Genomic DNA, 14,855 nt, shown 5'->3' with positions numbered 1-14,855 from the left:
CGGTTGTGTTCTGAGCATATGGACTTCGTTGTTTTGCTTGTGGACAGAAATAATAGCTTTAGTTAGTTCACATGTTTATGTATGCTCTTGTTTTGAGCCACAAAAAGATGTTCAAATAACAACCTTAATGTCAAATGTGTCAGATAACTTGTGTTGGGTGTTATGTAAACTTTGTTTTATGTGTGTGAAGTTGTTGCTCTTTGGCAAAGCAGTTTTCCGGTCAATATTTAGCCTATTTTGTTTTTGTTTTAACATAACAGGAGTCCAAGTTTCTCTATGTTGCTAAGAAAACTAACCTGTATGTCAGATATATTTAAGGCAGAATGTTTGTAGTTTATATTCAGCAAATTGAACATTCCTTTTAAGGATGTGGACAAAATAACAAGCACACAAAATAAGGACGCAACATGAAGCAACGAGCCAAATCACAGTTAACAGTAAGCTCAAACAACCACAACAACATAATGCAAAACAGGAAACCTGTTTTCTCAGAAAGGGGAACCGTGCAAACAAGTGGGCCTCGTCAACACATACTGAAAGAAACATAATGTTTGCTTTTAACCTAAAACTGTAGCCTTTCCAATTACAGTCACAATCTGATTATTGCAAACCTTATAGAAATGACAGATACGGCTTGTGTTTTCTTGTGTTATATTGGGGCAATTCGGGGAGTGTTTGAAACTGTTGCACTGTCTCTGTAAATGAGCAATTATGTTAAAAAGTGATATCTTGAAGGCACATTGTTTATTCCCTGATTAAACAGTCACTACATTTAGCGTTTAGGGGTTGAACTGTGATTTTCTGCCTAGTTCTTAGTGAGTCAACAGTTGTGACTACTCCTACCTGTAAGAGATGACGGACATTCAGCCACTCTTTGGAAAGGGTATCGAAAGAGTAGTTTGTTTCCTCGGCTGCCAGAGCTAACCAGTATGACGCTAATAGGACTGGTTTTGTCGCCAGTTTTGTACACGCTGTTTTGTGACTGGCTGTACATGGATCTTCGGTCATCCGGTTGCCCGGCTAATGGGTTGAACATCTTGTTAGCATTCTAGCTAACTGTACGTTAGCTGCGACGCAATGAAGTCGGTCGCCAGCTGCCCTTCGACCAAACAGTGACCGTTAGCGTGGAGCCGGCGTGTTAATGTGTGTCCGTCATGAACGCCGACTGTGAATAAATTACAGTCTTACTGGAAATAGCTTGGAGGCCTGACTGAAGTCCTACCGCACATCCACATCTCACTGCTGCGGTTGTTTTGTGTCACTTTGAAAAGTGTTCGGCTGAAACAGAGACGGCTTGAGGATCCCCCTCATTCAACAATGGCCAATAGCTTCCTCCATTCATCTTGTGGTCTTAATAACGTTGTATTTAATGATGGTCTGTCATATACAACACTACTAAAATTGTAAAAACAAAACAAGTGTTGCCTACTTAAAGGAAATACGGTCCCATAAATCGCCATGTAGTCTACCAATAGGCCTAAAGCAATATATCCAGGGTCGAAACATGCTGTAATATGATTTTAAGATATCATTATATCTGACAATAGATCCCAGAGAGTTTTTCTTATATAGTTTTCCACTTGTGTATTCGGCAGTTTGGGCATAAAAAAGACCCTTCATTATTTAAGGTTTCTGATCAATATTTTCCATGTTGCATCACATCCGCTAGATGGCACTTTTGGCTGAGACTATGCTGCGTCTATAACGATAGAAATATCTGTCTTTCTGTCCTTCGCTTATCTTGACAACCGTTCATCCGATTATCTTCACGCTCGGCCACTGTATTGCTGCAACCCAAGTTAGTGTTTGAATGAGCGGTGCACAAGAAATCTGTTAGCAGCAACACTAAGGCCAAGCATTCGGGATCAACATCAACCAGATCAAGTTCTTAAATTTGTAATAACACGTGTTAACCCTATCTTCAAGAAACCTTTTTGGAACACTTGCTATACATTATTATACATGTGAACTGCCACTCTAGACCAGAGGTATGGGGTTAGTTCAGTCTCATTAATGACAAATGCACACAGACCAATTCACAAATATATTCGATCTACAAATGCACACAGAAGGGTATACAAATACATTCCAATGATTTATATAATGTAAATATGTATATTTCTGCATTTATGTGTACTTGTGCATTGATTTTTCTATTTCTTTGTGGATTTGTATGGATTTCTTTGTGAATTGCTTCACATTTACGAGTGGCTTTTTTGAGACTTGTGCTTTGGATTTGCAAATGATTTTTTTAAATATGGACCATCCGTAGCCAATTAGATGTTGCCCTCATTTTCAATCAGCTGCACTCATGTGATTGGTTGAAAATGTCTGTGGTGAGGTCTTTCTGTGAGACAGTGGCCCCCAAGTAAGCTTTATTTTATCTTATTATCCTTTGACATTGTCTGTACATGCTCTCTATTGTTTTGTTATTATGGCCATGTAGCCTTCTCAGAGGTCAAAATCTCCGTTGACAAGTTCCTGGTTTTGGCTCTTGGCCTAACTTCCCCTTTTCTTCATCGTCCCCAACCTATAACCTTTTTTTCTTCTTCTTAGTGAAGTAGTGGTAGTAGTAGTAGTAGTAGTAGTAGTAGTAGTAGTAGTAGTAGTAGTAGTAGTAGTACCAGTATAATTGTATCAACTCAACACATCAGTCTAACGTTTATGTCTTTGTTTTCTTTCTGATTTTTTTCTAACATTTTTCATTATTTACACCTGAGGGCAGCTGTGTTACTAAATCCGATTCGTTCAGATTACTTAAGATACTAATTAAATTGTTGCTTTCACGTTGTGGAGATATTAGCAACATATTAATAAATAAATACAAAATAAAGGAAGTGTGTTAAGTTTAATTTAGTAAGATGATAGGTTCATAAATATGCCGGTTGGACATCAAACTGCGGCGCTGGTAGTGTGGCTTCCGAGGGGAGGGAGCTGTCCGAGGTGCTGGTTGACCGGGATGAGTTGGCGTGAGGCGAAGGCACTGTACAAAGGACGCCCAATAAACACACCAGTTTCTGTTGTCCTTCATGCTTTGTATTATGTCAGTTCAGAAAGTAACATGTACAAAAGTATAAAAGTCACCTACTCATTCTGCAATTGCATTAATGTAATTTAAATGTAGAAGCAGGCCAATCAGTAAGTAACTAAAAGTATGGAATACATTATGTCGTTTAAAAAGTATAATATTTGTCTCTGAAATGTAGTGGAATGGAAGTATAATGTCAGGCCTACCTCAAACGTGCACTGAAGTAGTACTTGATGAAATGCACTTTGTTACTTTCCACCACTGTTCATAATGCGGATCACTTCATTTACCCTGACGTTATTGTGGCAAATCTATCACGAAGATCAACATCGAAAGTGAGCTATAAGGGAAGAAATGCATTTATAGGATTACGCTATAGCAAAATAGAACCATAATGATAGTAGAGATGCATTTTATGTATCCATTCTATTAATACAAGCAGAAAGGGTAGCTGGAAGAAGGGCATATATCACTTGTGATTTTCCAGACATGATTTTACAATGACTTATAATGTTCAATGAAAGACAGATACACTGTCCTCATCATCATCACATTATTACATCAAGTCCAATCATGCAGCAGTCAAAGTTTCCTAACAGACAGCACCCTCCATTGGATGAGTTACTTACTCATGTGAACATGGTGGTATGCATATAATAAGTAAACCACATGACTTTTTTATATATATTTTGCATTGGAAACAGATTAATTTAACACAATAACCATAAACACCTCATGTTAGGCTTGAATTTACTGTATAACATATACAGTGATGGAAATATTGTCAAAACGCTAATGTAATAAAACTAAATCAGAATAATACAGCTATATAGCTATATATAATATATATGATTTATTATAATATAGATTAAAAGAGTAGTATACGTAAGTATTTAGTTAAATTGGTTGTTTTCAGCCTAATTGTTTTTTAGTGCCTTCTTCTTTTGACAGCCTGCCACATTGACTTGCCGAAATGTCTTATCATGGCAGACACGTTGCTTGGTGTAATTACAGAGTACAGCCAGTGATATGTATTTCCTCCGCTTCGGACACAATCTAACCATTGCAGGTTAGCCCTTTCTTTATCAATTTTGCAAAACCGTAATACTCGGCCAACCCACATAACCAACCCATCCTATGATTGGATAGGAATCCAATCGCATATTATTGGGAGGAGTGAAAAGGTCTTTAATAAGTTGCATCTGGTACTGGGCCACACAAGACGGAACAAATCTACAGCCGACAAAATGGTCCATTGGACAGACTTCGAGCGCGCCACCATCAAGGACATCTTCTCCAAGTTAGACTATGAGTCCGCGGGCCCTGCAACTCTTTCCAGGTGAGGCATTGATTCTTTCTTTGTATGTTTTCCTTCACATGAATGTATAAAAAGAAGTGCATTAACAAATACATTTTTAATTGCGAGTTATGCATGTATTTCCGTGTTTCCTCAGGTGTCTGATCGTCTACCCCTGGACTCAGAGGTATTTCGGTAACTTTGGAAACCTCAACAACGCCGCTGCAATCATTGGGAATGAAAATGTTGCAAAACACGGAGTAATTATCCTCCACGGTCTGGACCGGGGTGTGAAGAACATGGACAACCTGAGGGAAACCTACGCCGAGCTGAGCGTGCTGCACTCTGAGAAGTTGCATGTGGACCCCGACAATTTCAGGGTAAAGTTGTGGAGCTAATAAAAGATGATAATCATGTTCAACAATTACTCAAAAGACGACCAACCTTTCATGTTGCTGATGTTTCTGATGCTTGTTGTGTTGCAGCTCATTTCCGACTGCCTGACCATTGTGGTTGCTGCTCGGATGGGCAAAGCCTTCACTGGTGAAGTCCAGGCCGCTTTCCAGAAGTTCCTGGCCGTGGTGGTGTCCGCCCTGGGAAAACAGTACCATTAGAGAGCTGGAACAGAAGACTTCACATGCTGATCATGAAACGCTCTGTGTTTTTTTTTTACACGTCTCAAAGGCGTAAATAAATAAAACAATCAGCATTTGAACAAGTGTTATGTCTTTTTTCTTTCTGCTTTTATTGTCAAATCAAGACAATGTGAGAATGATATTATGAAAGCCTTTTTCACAAAATATAATTATGCTCAGGGGTGGAAAAAGGTATACTAAAGGTTAGTCATCATGTAGGATGACCACTTTCAAAGTTTTACATTAGGATTTCATCCCTGTTGCTTCTTTATATATTTGATCTTTTATCTTGTGTGTTTGTATCTTCAAATTGTAAGGCGCTACGGATGACGACAAAAAATTAATAAATACATTTAATAAATAAATAAATTTAGTATATAAGTATATATTCATTCATTCATGTATGATATGAATCCCAATGTATGTTTCGTATTATTATTATTATTATTATTATTATGCACTTGATAATAATAATATGCTGTAGTATATGTATTATTAGTAGATTATTAAAAGAGTTATCTTTGAAATATAATAGGGGAGAAGAGGATACATTGAAAACAAAAAAGGAAGCTGTGGGGCAACTAGTATAAAGATGTATTTGCACACATTTATAAGAGCTAAATCTATATGACATATGACTCATAGTGCTCTCTCTCTCTCTCTCTCTCTCTCTCTCTCTCTCTTTGTGTGTTTTGTTATAGATATCGTGCTTCTGTTTTATGTTAAATAAAAATCGTGTAAAATTGAAATATGTTTTTTTTGTTTGTTTCATAAACAGCTATTCTGTCTCTTCAGAGGTGGGAAAAGGCCTCTGCTATTTGTGTTTTTTTGTACAACTTTGTAGGTCTTAATATTGTTTTTCCAATATAAATTCCACTGAACTGACGCTTTGCATGCTGTTGACTTGAATTGAACCCGTTTTAATCTGTAGGTCTGTTCGAAAGAAATGAACACCACACAAACAGTTTCATTGCATTTGATCTTTTATTCATATTCTGACTGACAGAGAGTTTCTATACTAAGACCATGCTGCTGTCCGTCAGCGGCTCCTGTTTACAGTTTATCTGTATTTCTCAGAGAGGGCACGAGCCACAGCAGCCAGGAACTTGTCCATGGCCACGTGGACCTCAGCGGTGAAGTCGCCGGGGAACATGATGGCCATGACCACGAGGATGTTGTGATTGAGAATCTGTGAAATTAGAATAATGCAATTTAAAACATAACCAAGCATTATTAAACCTACTGAGTGTAATATATTAAAAGGCTCCAAGATCCACAAGATGCTTTTCAATTAGATCTCGACACGAAAGCCAAAGAACAACAAACTCTTCCCGTTCCTCCTCTTCCTCCACCGCTCTATGCTCTACACTGATGTGTAAATCATCATCTTTCACATCTACCTTGAAGTTAGCAGGGTCCACTCGCAGAGTGAAGGCATGCAGCTCACTGAGGTTCAGGAGACCCGCATTCAGGTCGTCAATTTTGGCCACAGCTTCTGCAACTCCACCCATCACGCTCTTTCCGTGCTTCTTCACCGGCTCAGATCCAGGGCTCAAGTCCTTCCAGTGGGAAAAGTAGGTCTTGGTCTGCGGGTAGACCACCAGCATCCTGAGAAACACATGAGAGTGGGTGAATGAGCGATTAGCAGTATGCTGAATAGATTTTGGTTAACAAACAGGTATTTTAGGAGCATCTCGTGCAGTTTGTGGTAATATTTACCTGGACAGAGCATCACTGCCGATTTCCCCAGCCTTGCTAGACACCTTAGCCCAGAAGGCTTTGACTGCTGCCTTGTCCTTAGCGCTGAGACTCATCTTCCTTGATGCTTGTTAGGTTGAATGCCTATCAGCTAAAACTTTGGTTATTTTATACAGCGCATGGGCGCACCCGGCCCACCTCCAAGATAGGCTGATATGGACAGCTTCCAAGGGATATGATGCAGCTAGCATGAGATAAACTTCTCATGAAAAATAGTTTGAAAGAAAACATGGCCACTTTATGCTGATCATATGAAGCGTTTTGCATGCAGTATGAATACGTTATTTTTGCCTATTTTAAAATGGTGTATTCTGCATACTGGTCCTTAAATATGTGGTATTTCTGATCATTTAATAAATTCTCGAGTGGTGAAAACATGTTAAATCTTTTTTACAAAAATATGTGTAACAAATGCTATCAACCCAAAAATATCTGAAAGTTATGAGACATAAGAATGAGAATGGATGAATACCCATTATATTATAATGTTCTAAACCCTTTGACAAATCTATTTACATACTTAAATACATTGTTTTTTAATAATGATTTAGGATTTGGACAGGTTCATCTCCAGGCTCAGCTTTCATCTGATGTATGACATGTGTTGGTTGACCTGCTGTCACCCCTGTCCCCCAAACTTACACTCTTAAGAAAGGCGGTATAAGTGTTAAACTGTTATCTTAATGTTTCTTAATCCAACACACCCAGCAATATTTCCTCTGCTTCGGACACAATCTAAGCGTTGCAGATTATCCCTTTCTTTATCAATTTTCCAAAACCATAATCCTCGGCCAAACCACTTCCCCACTACTTCTCCATCCTATGATTGGACGAGGTTTCATGAATATATTTGTGGGAGGAGTTAAATGGTCCTTTTATAAGTGACATCAGGCACTGACCCACACAGTGAATCCAATCTACAGCCGACAAAATGGTCCATTGGACAGACTTCGAGCGCGCCACCATCAAGGACATCTTCTCCAAGTTGGACTATGAGTCCGCGGGCCCTGCAACTCTTTCCAGGTGAGGCATTGATTTTTTTTTTTTATGTTTTCCTTCACATGAATGTATAAAAAGAAGTGCATTAACAAATTCATTTTTAATTGAGAGTTATGCATGTATTTCCGTGTTTCCTCAGGTGTCTGATCGTCTACCCCTGGACTCAGAGGTATTTCGGTAACTTTGGAAACCTCAACAACGCCGCTGCAATCATTGGGAATGAAAATGTTGCAAAACACGGAGTAATTATCCTCCACGGTCTGGACCGGGGTGTGAAGAACATGGACAGCCTGAGGGAAACCTACGCCGAGCTGAGCGTGCTGCACTCTGAGAAGTTGCATGTGGACCCCGACAATTTCAGGGTAAAGTTGTGGAGCTAATAAAAGATGATAATCATGTTCAACAATTACTCAAAAGACGACCAACCTTTCATGTTGCTGATGTTTCTGATGCTTGTTGTGTTGCAGCTCATTTCCGACTGCCTGACCATTGTGGTTGCTGCTCGGATGGGCAAAGCCTTCACTGGTGAAGTCCAGGCCGCTTTCCAGAAGTTCCTGGCCGTGGTGGTGTCCGCCCTGGGAAAACAGTACCATTAGAGAGCTGGAATAGAAGACCTCACATGCTGATCATGAAACGCTCTGTGTTTTTTTTTTACACGTCTCAAAGGCGTAAATAAATAAAACAATCAGCATTTGAACAAGTGTTATGTCTTTTTTCTTTCTGCTTTTATTGTCAAAACAAGACAATGCGAGAATGATATTATGAAAGCCTTTTTCACAAAATATAATTATGCTCAGGGGTGGAAAAAGGTATACTAAAGGTTAGTCATCATGTAGGATGACCACTTTCAAAGTTTTACATTAGGATTTCATCCCTGTTGCTTCTTTATATATTTGATCTTTTATCTTGTGTGTTTGTATCTTCAAATTGTAAGGCGCTACGGATGACGACAAAAAATTAATAAATACATTTAATAAATAAATAAATGTAGTATATAAGTATATATTCATGCATTCATGTATGATATGAATCCCAATGTATGTTTCGTATTATTATTATTATTATGCACTTGATAATAATAATATGCTGTAGTATATGTATTATTAGTAGATTATTAAAAGAGTTATCTTTGAAATATAATAGGGGAGAAGAGGATACATTGAAAACAAAAAAGGAAGCTGTGGGGCAACTAGTATAAAGATGTATTTGCACACATTTATAAGAGCTAAATCTATATGACATATGACTCATAGTGCTCTCTCTCTCTCTCTCTCTCTTTGTGTGTTTTGTTATAGATATCGTGCTTCTGTTTTATGTTAAATAAAAATCGTGTAAAATTGAAATATGTTTTTTTTGTTTGTTTCATAAACAGCTATTCTGTCTCTTCAGAGGTGGGAAAAGCCCTCTGCTATTTGTGTTTTTTTTTACAACTTTGTAGGTCTTAATATTGTTTTTCCAATATAAATTCCACTGAACTGACGCTTTGCATGCTGTTGACTTGAATTGAACCCGTTTTAATCTGTAGGTCTGCTCGAAAGAAATGAACACCACACAATCAGTTTCATTGCATTTGATCTTTTATTCATATTCTGACTGACAGAGTTTCTATACTAAGACCATGCTGCTGTCCGTCAGCGGCTCCTGTTTACAGTTTATCTGTATTTCTCAGAGAGGGCACGAGCCACAGCAGCCAGGAACTTGTCCATGGCCACGTGGACCTCAGCGGTGAAGTCGCAGGGGAACATGATGGCCATGACCACGAGGATGTTGTGATTGAGAATCTGTGAAATTAGAATAATGCAATTTAAAACATAATCAAGCATTATTAAACCTACTGAGTGTAACATATTAAAAGGCTCCAAGATCCACAAGATGCTTTTCAATTATATCTCGACACGAAAGCCAAAGAACAACAAACTCTTCCCGTTCCTCCTCTTCCTCCACCGCTCTATGCTCTACACTGATGTGTAAATCATCATCTTTCACATCTACCTTGAAGTTAGCAGGGTCCACTCGCAGAGTGAAGGCATGCAGCTCACTGAGGTTCAGGAGACCCGCATTCAGGTCGTCAATTTTGGCCACAGCTTCTGCAACTCCACCCATCACGCTCTTTCCGTGCTTCTTCACCGGCTCAGATCCAGGGCTCAAGTCCTTCCAGTGGGAAAAGTAGGTCTTGGTCTGCGGGTAGACCACCAGCATCCTGAGTAACACATGAGAGTGGGTGAATGAGCGAGTAGCAGTAGGCTGAATAGATTTTGGTTAACAAACAGGTATTTTAGGAGCATCTCGTGCAGTTTGTGGTAATATTTACCTGGACAGAGCATCACTGCCGATTTCCCCAGCCTTGCCAGACACCTTAGCCCAGAAGGCTTTGACTGCTGCCTTGTCCTTAGCGCTGAGACTCATCTTCCTTGATGCTTGTTAAGTTGAATGCCGATCAGCTAAAACTTTGGTTATTTTATACAGCGCATGGGCGCACCCGGCCCACCTCCAAGATAGGCTGATATGGACAGCTTCCAAGGGATATGATGCAGCTAGCATGAGATAAACTTCTCATGAAAAATAGTTTGAAAGAAAACATGGCCACTTTATGCTGATCATATGAAGCGTTTTGCATGCAGTATGAATACGTTATTTTTGCCTATTTTAAAATGGTGTATTCTGCATACTGGTCCTTAAATATGTGGTATTTCTGATCATTTAATAAATTCTCGAGTGGTGAAAACATGTTAAATCTTTTTTACAAAAATATGTGTAACAAATGCTATCAACCCAAAAATATCTGAAAGTTATGAGACATAAGAATGAGAATGGATGAATACCCATTATATTATAATGTTCTAAACCCTTTGACAAATCTATTTCCATAATTAAATACATTGTTTTTTAATAATGATTTAGGATTTGGACAGGTTCATCTCCAGGCTCAGCTTTCATCTGATGTATGACATGTGTTGGTTGACCTGCTGTCACCCCTGTCCCCCAAACTTACACTCTTAAGAAAGGCGGTATAAGTGTTAAACTGTTATCTTAATGTTTCTTAATCCAACACACCCAGCAATATTTCCTCTGCTCCGGACACAATCTAAGCGTTGCAGATTATCCCTTTCTTTATCAATTTTCCAAAACCATAATCCTCGGCCAAACCACTTCCCCACCACTTCTCCATCCTATGATTGGACGAGGTTTCATGAATATATTTGTGGGAGGAGTTAAATGGTCCTTTTATAAGTGACATCAGGCACTGACCCACACAGTGAATCCAATCTACAGCCGACAAAATGGTCAATTGGACAGACTTCGAGCGCGCCACCATCAAGGACATCTTCTCCAAGTTGGACTATGAGTCCGCGGGCCCTGCAGCTCTTTCCAGGTGAGGCATTGATTATTTTTTCGTATGTTTTCCTTCATATGAATGTATAAAAAGAAGTGCATTAACAAATTCATTTTTAATTGGGAGTTATGCATGTATTTCCGTGTTTCCTCAGGTGTCTGATCGTCTACCCCTGGACTCAGAGGTATTTCGGTAACTTTGGAAACCTCTACAACGCCGCTGCAATCATTGGAAATGCAAATGTTGCAAAACACGGAGTAATTATCCTCCACGATCTGGAACGGGGTGTGAAGAACATGGACCATCTGATGGAAACCTACGCCGAGCTGAGCAAGCTGCACTCTGAGAAGCTGCACGTGGACCCCGACAATTTCAGGGTAAAGTTGTGGAACTAATAAAAGCTGATAATCGTGTTCAACAATTACTCAAAAGACGACCAACCTTTTATGTTGCTGATATTTCTGATGCTTGTTGTGTTGCAGCTCATTTCCGACTGCCTGACCATTGTGGTTGCTGCTCAGATGGGCAAAGCCTTCACTGGTGAAGTCCAGGCAGCTTTCCAGAAGTTCCTGGCCGTGGTGGTGTCCGCCCTGGGAAAACAGTACCATTAGTGAGCTGTAACAGAAGACCTCACATGCTGATCATTGAAAACTCTGTGTTTTTTTTTTTATGTCTCTAAGGCGTAAATAAATAAAACAATAAGCATTTCAACAAGTTGTATGTCTTTTTTCTTCCTGCTTTTATGGTCAAATCAAGACATTGTGAAAATTATATTATGAACGCGTCTTTCACAAAATATAGGTGCTCAGGAGTGAAAAAATGTATACTTAAAAGTATCTAATAGTCATCATGATAACCACTTTCAAAGTTTTACATTAGGATGTATTACAGTAATCACAATCTATGTTTTGTATTATTATAATGCACTTCATAATAATAATAATAATGTTATGGTGTAGTATATGTATTATTATTAGATCATTAAAATATTTATCTTTGAAATATAATGGGGGAGAAGGGATATGTTGAAAATATTCTAGTAAAGCAAAAAGATGTATTTGCACAAATGTATAAAAGCTAATGTGGCATATATTACACTCTCTCTCTCTCTCTCTCTTTTCTTCCTGTTTTTATCAAGACGATATGAAAATTATAATATGTAAGTTGTTTTCACAATATAGTTACATATGCTCACTTGTGGAAAAGGTATACTTAAATGTACATGTCTCCTCTGATCCTGGTAAACTTCTACCGCTGCACCATTGAGATCATCCTTACAAACTGCATTACATTCTGATATGGCAACTGCTCTGTCTCAGACCGGAAAGCACTGCAGAGGGTGGTAAAAACCGCCCAACGCATTAGCGGTACTCCACTCCCTGCCATCGAGACTATCCACCTCAAGCGCTGTCTGCGGAGGGCGTACAGCATCGTCAGGGACACCACACGCCTCAGCCATGACTGTTTGCCCTCTTCCCCTCTGGGAGGCGCTATAGGAATCTCCGTTCCAGCACCAGCAGGCTCAGGAACAGTTTCTTCCACTCAGCTGTCAAAGTCTGCATTTCATATCCACTGTGTATACTATACTGTTTATACTATCTACATCAGGGGTCTCAAACTCAATTTGGCTTGGGGCCACCGCTGGTATTGTGATCTCACCGGAGGGCCACACAGAAAGCGCTTCTTTTTTTTACATTCATAACATATTTTCGTCATTAAAAAAAGGCAACCAGCAGTTTCTATACATTTTTATAATAGTTTTTAACAGTGCAAATATATTAAATTTTTTTAAATAACTTGAAATAATTGAAACTGCACCGAACCAACAAATGCAAAACCTGAATACATTTGTACTTTATTCTATTTCTTGCCAGACACCTGGCAGCGCTTCTGCTCACACAGCTGAGCCACATAGACACTGATCCAGGTCACATAACCAAACTAACCAAACACATAACTAAACCAGGTCACAGTATAGAAACCCTGATCCAGGTCACAGTGAAACCCTCATCCAGGTCACAGTGAAACCCTGATCCAGGTCACAGTGAAACCCTGATCTAGGTCACAGTGAAGCCCTGATCCAGGTCACAGTGAAACCCTGATCCAGGTCACAGTGAAACCCTAAGTACAGCTCCAAGATGGGCATCACTAAGCCTGGACCTGTACTTGCATTTATTAAAGTTCATAGTGGAGAAAGGTTTCCAAAAAGGTACATGACCCGACTGATCACTTTTGTCAGCTCAGGGAAGGATGGAGGCAATTCTCTCAGAAATGGTCCATCATGTCTGGTTTTCCTTGTGCCTCTGAATTTAGCTTTTAGATCACTGTTGCACTGCAAGTCAATAAGATCCATTTGCAACAGACTCGGGACTGAGAAATGACTTCATACTACAGATCAAGCTTCATGGGGTGTGTGCACATGAAACATTAATATTACAACAGTTTTTGTTTTCAAACAAAATATTTACTATATATTTGAGTCAAAATATGTTCTATAGAAAAACAAACTATTTACAATGTTTACACAATATGCATGTTTCAGTTTCGTTTTTTCAGTTTTCAGAACAAGAACAACATATGTAATCTGTAGGTATGTGTGTACTATGTACTCTGTATGTGTGTATGTGTGTATGTGTGTACTGTGTACTCTTAACCAGCGCATGGTCGTGTGTCTAGCATACACAAAGTAAAACTGAACAGCTGAGCGGAGCAGAGCTGCCGTCTCTCTGGACAGTGTTGATCTTTTAGTACACTGCAAGTTTTTTTTTCTCAAGTGGTAGTGTGTTGTCTGTCTGAATACAAACCAGTGTATCTTTGCAGCGTATGTGGGTGGGTAGGTCCTTAGGGATTTCCTGAGTGTTCATTGGGTAGTTTCACACAAAATGTCGACTGACACCTGAATCAACAAATCAGATGAAAGGTGGAGCTCGACACAGACGCCTTTGGCTGTGTGCTCCTATGAGAGGCACGTATGATCACACAGAGAAGTGGGGCGGAACCTCCAGACTTTGGCGCATCCAGCAGCATCTGAATCTTTTTTCTACTCCGTTTTTTCGGAGTTATTAATAGAAACGTCCAGTAAAAGTTATCTTACGGGGCAGCGCGCGCGGACCTCAGAAAAACGCGCGGGCCGCACTAACACTAAACTTTGATGTCAAGTAGGGGGCCACAAAATATCGGCTCGTGGGCCGCAATTGGCCCGCGGGCCGCGAGTTTGAGACGCCTGGTCCACATTGTATTCATCCAGCAGACTGCACTGCACTTTTACTGCTTTCTTTTGCACTCTGGTCTGATGCTAAACTGCATTTCTTTAGTCATCATGTAAGATGATCACTTTCAAAGTTTTACATGAGGATTTATTATACTAATCACAATGTGATTTATATAATTATAATACACCTTATGACAATATGGTTCAATATATGTATTATTAGTAGATTATTAAAAAAGTTCTCTTTGAAATATAATACTAATATTATTAGTATGCAATTCATAAATATAGTTATAAATGTTTCATTCTTGATTAATAAACTTGACTATTATCAGAATCAGCTTTATTGGCCATGTAATTTGCCTCCGGTTACATGTTGCTCTTACATACACAATATACAATAAACAAGATAAATATAAAAAAGACAATAAATATAACAGTAGTCAAAAATAGTGCTAAGTAGTACAGATGTAGGTGTCTGATTAATTGTTCATCAGAGTGACGGCCAGTGGAAAGAAGCTGTTCCTGTGTCTGGTGGTTTTGGCATACAGTGCTCTCTAGCGCCTACCAGAGGGGAGGAGTTGAAACAGCTT

At 39.2% G+C, this 14,855-nt stretch overlaps 5 protein-coding genes across 5 annotated transcripts; 3 read left to right on the top strand and 2 right to left on the bottom strand.

The window, feature by feature from the left end:
- Positions 1-4,209: 4,209 nt before the first annotated feature.
- Positions 4,210-5,013, top strand: LOC306749408 (hemoglobin subunit beta-2-like). The gene is made up of 3 exons (XM_079232701.1): positions 4,210-4,367; positions 4,483-4,705; positions 4,811-5,013. Exons 1-3 carry the CDS (start codon positions 4,276-4,278, stop codon positions 4,937-4,939), a joined length of 444 nt encoding a protein of 147 aa, XP_079088827.1. The 5' UTR covers positions 4,210-4,275; the 3' UTR covers positions 4,940-5,013.
- A 912-nt stretch (positions 5,014-5,925) lies between these two features.
- On the bottom strand, positions 5,926-6,802 carry LOC306750400 (hemoglobin subunit alpha-1-like). The gene is made up of 3 exons (XM_079233815.1): positions 6,680-6,802; positions 6,361-6,568; positions 5,926-6,149 (listed from the first exon to the last, which is right to left on the bottom strand). The coding sequence occupies exons 1-3, from the start codon at positions 6,772-6,774 to the stop codon at positions 6,021-6,023; spliced, it is 432 nt and encodes a 143-aa protein (XP_079089941.1). The 5' UTR covers positions 6,775-6,802; the 3' UTR covers positions 5,926-6,020.
- Positions 6,803-7,606: 804 nt separating this feature from the next.
- Positions 7,607-8,391, top strand: LOC306750252 (hemoglobin subunit beta-2-like). Its single transcript, XM_079233652.1, has 3 exons — positions 7,607-7,741; positions 7,857-8,079; positions 8,185-8,391. The coding sequence occupies exons 1-3, from the start codon at positions 7,650-7,652 to the stop codon at positions 8,311-8,313; spliced, it is 444 nt and encodes a 147-aa protein (XP_079089778.1). The 5' UTR covers positions 7,607-7,649; the 3' UTR covers positions 8,314-8,391.
- An 891-nt stretch (positions 8,392-9,282) lies between these two features.
- Positions 9,283-10,138, bottom strand: LOC306750338 (hemoglobin subunit alpha-1-like). Its single transcript, XM_079233749.1, has 3 exons — positions 10,029-10,138; positions 9,710-9,917; positions 9,283-9,498 (listed from the first exon to the last, which is right to left on the bottom strand). Exons 1-3 carry the CDS (start codon positions 10,121-10,123, stop codon positions 9,370-9,372), a joined length of 432 nt encoding a protein of 143 aa, XP_079089875.1. The 5' UTR covers positions 10,124-10,138; the 3' UTR covers positions 9,283-9,369.
- Positions 10,139-10,981: 843 nt separating this feature from the next.
- LOC306749858 (hemoglobin subunit beta-2-like) lies at positions 10,982-11,727 on the top strand. Its single transcript, XM_079233196.1, has 3 exons — positions 10,982-11,090; positions 11,206-11,428; positions 11,534-11,727. Exons 1-3 carry the CDS (start codon positions 10,999-11,001, stop codon positions 11,660-11,662), a joined length of 444 nt encoding a protein of 147 aa, XP_079089322.1. The 5' UTR covers positions 10,982-10,998; the 3' UTR covers positions 11,663-11,727.
- Positions 11,728-14,855: the final 3,128 nt, after the last annotated feature.

This window comes from Taurulus bubalis, assembly GCF_910589615.1.
Source record: "Taurulus bubalis genome assembly, chromosome: 17".
In the NCBI taxonomy this organism is placed as follows: Eukaryota; Metazoa; Chordata; class Actinopteri; order Perciformes; family Cottidae; genus Taurulus; species Taurulus bubalis.
The sequence above is the reverse complement of the archived record's forward strand: the minus strand, read 5'-3'. Positions and strand labels throughout refer to the sequence as shown.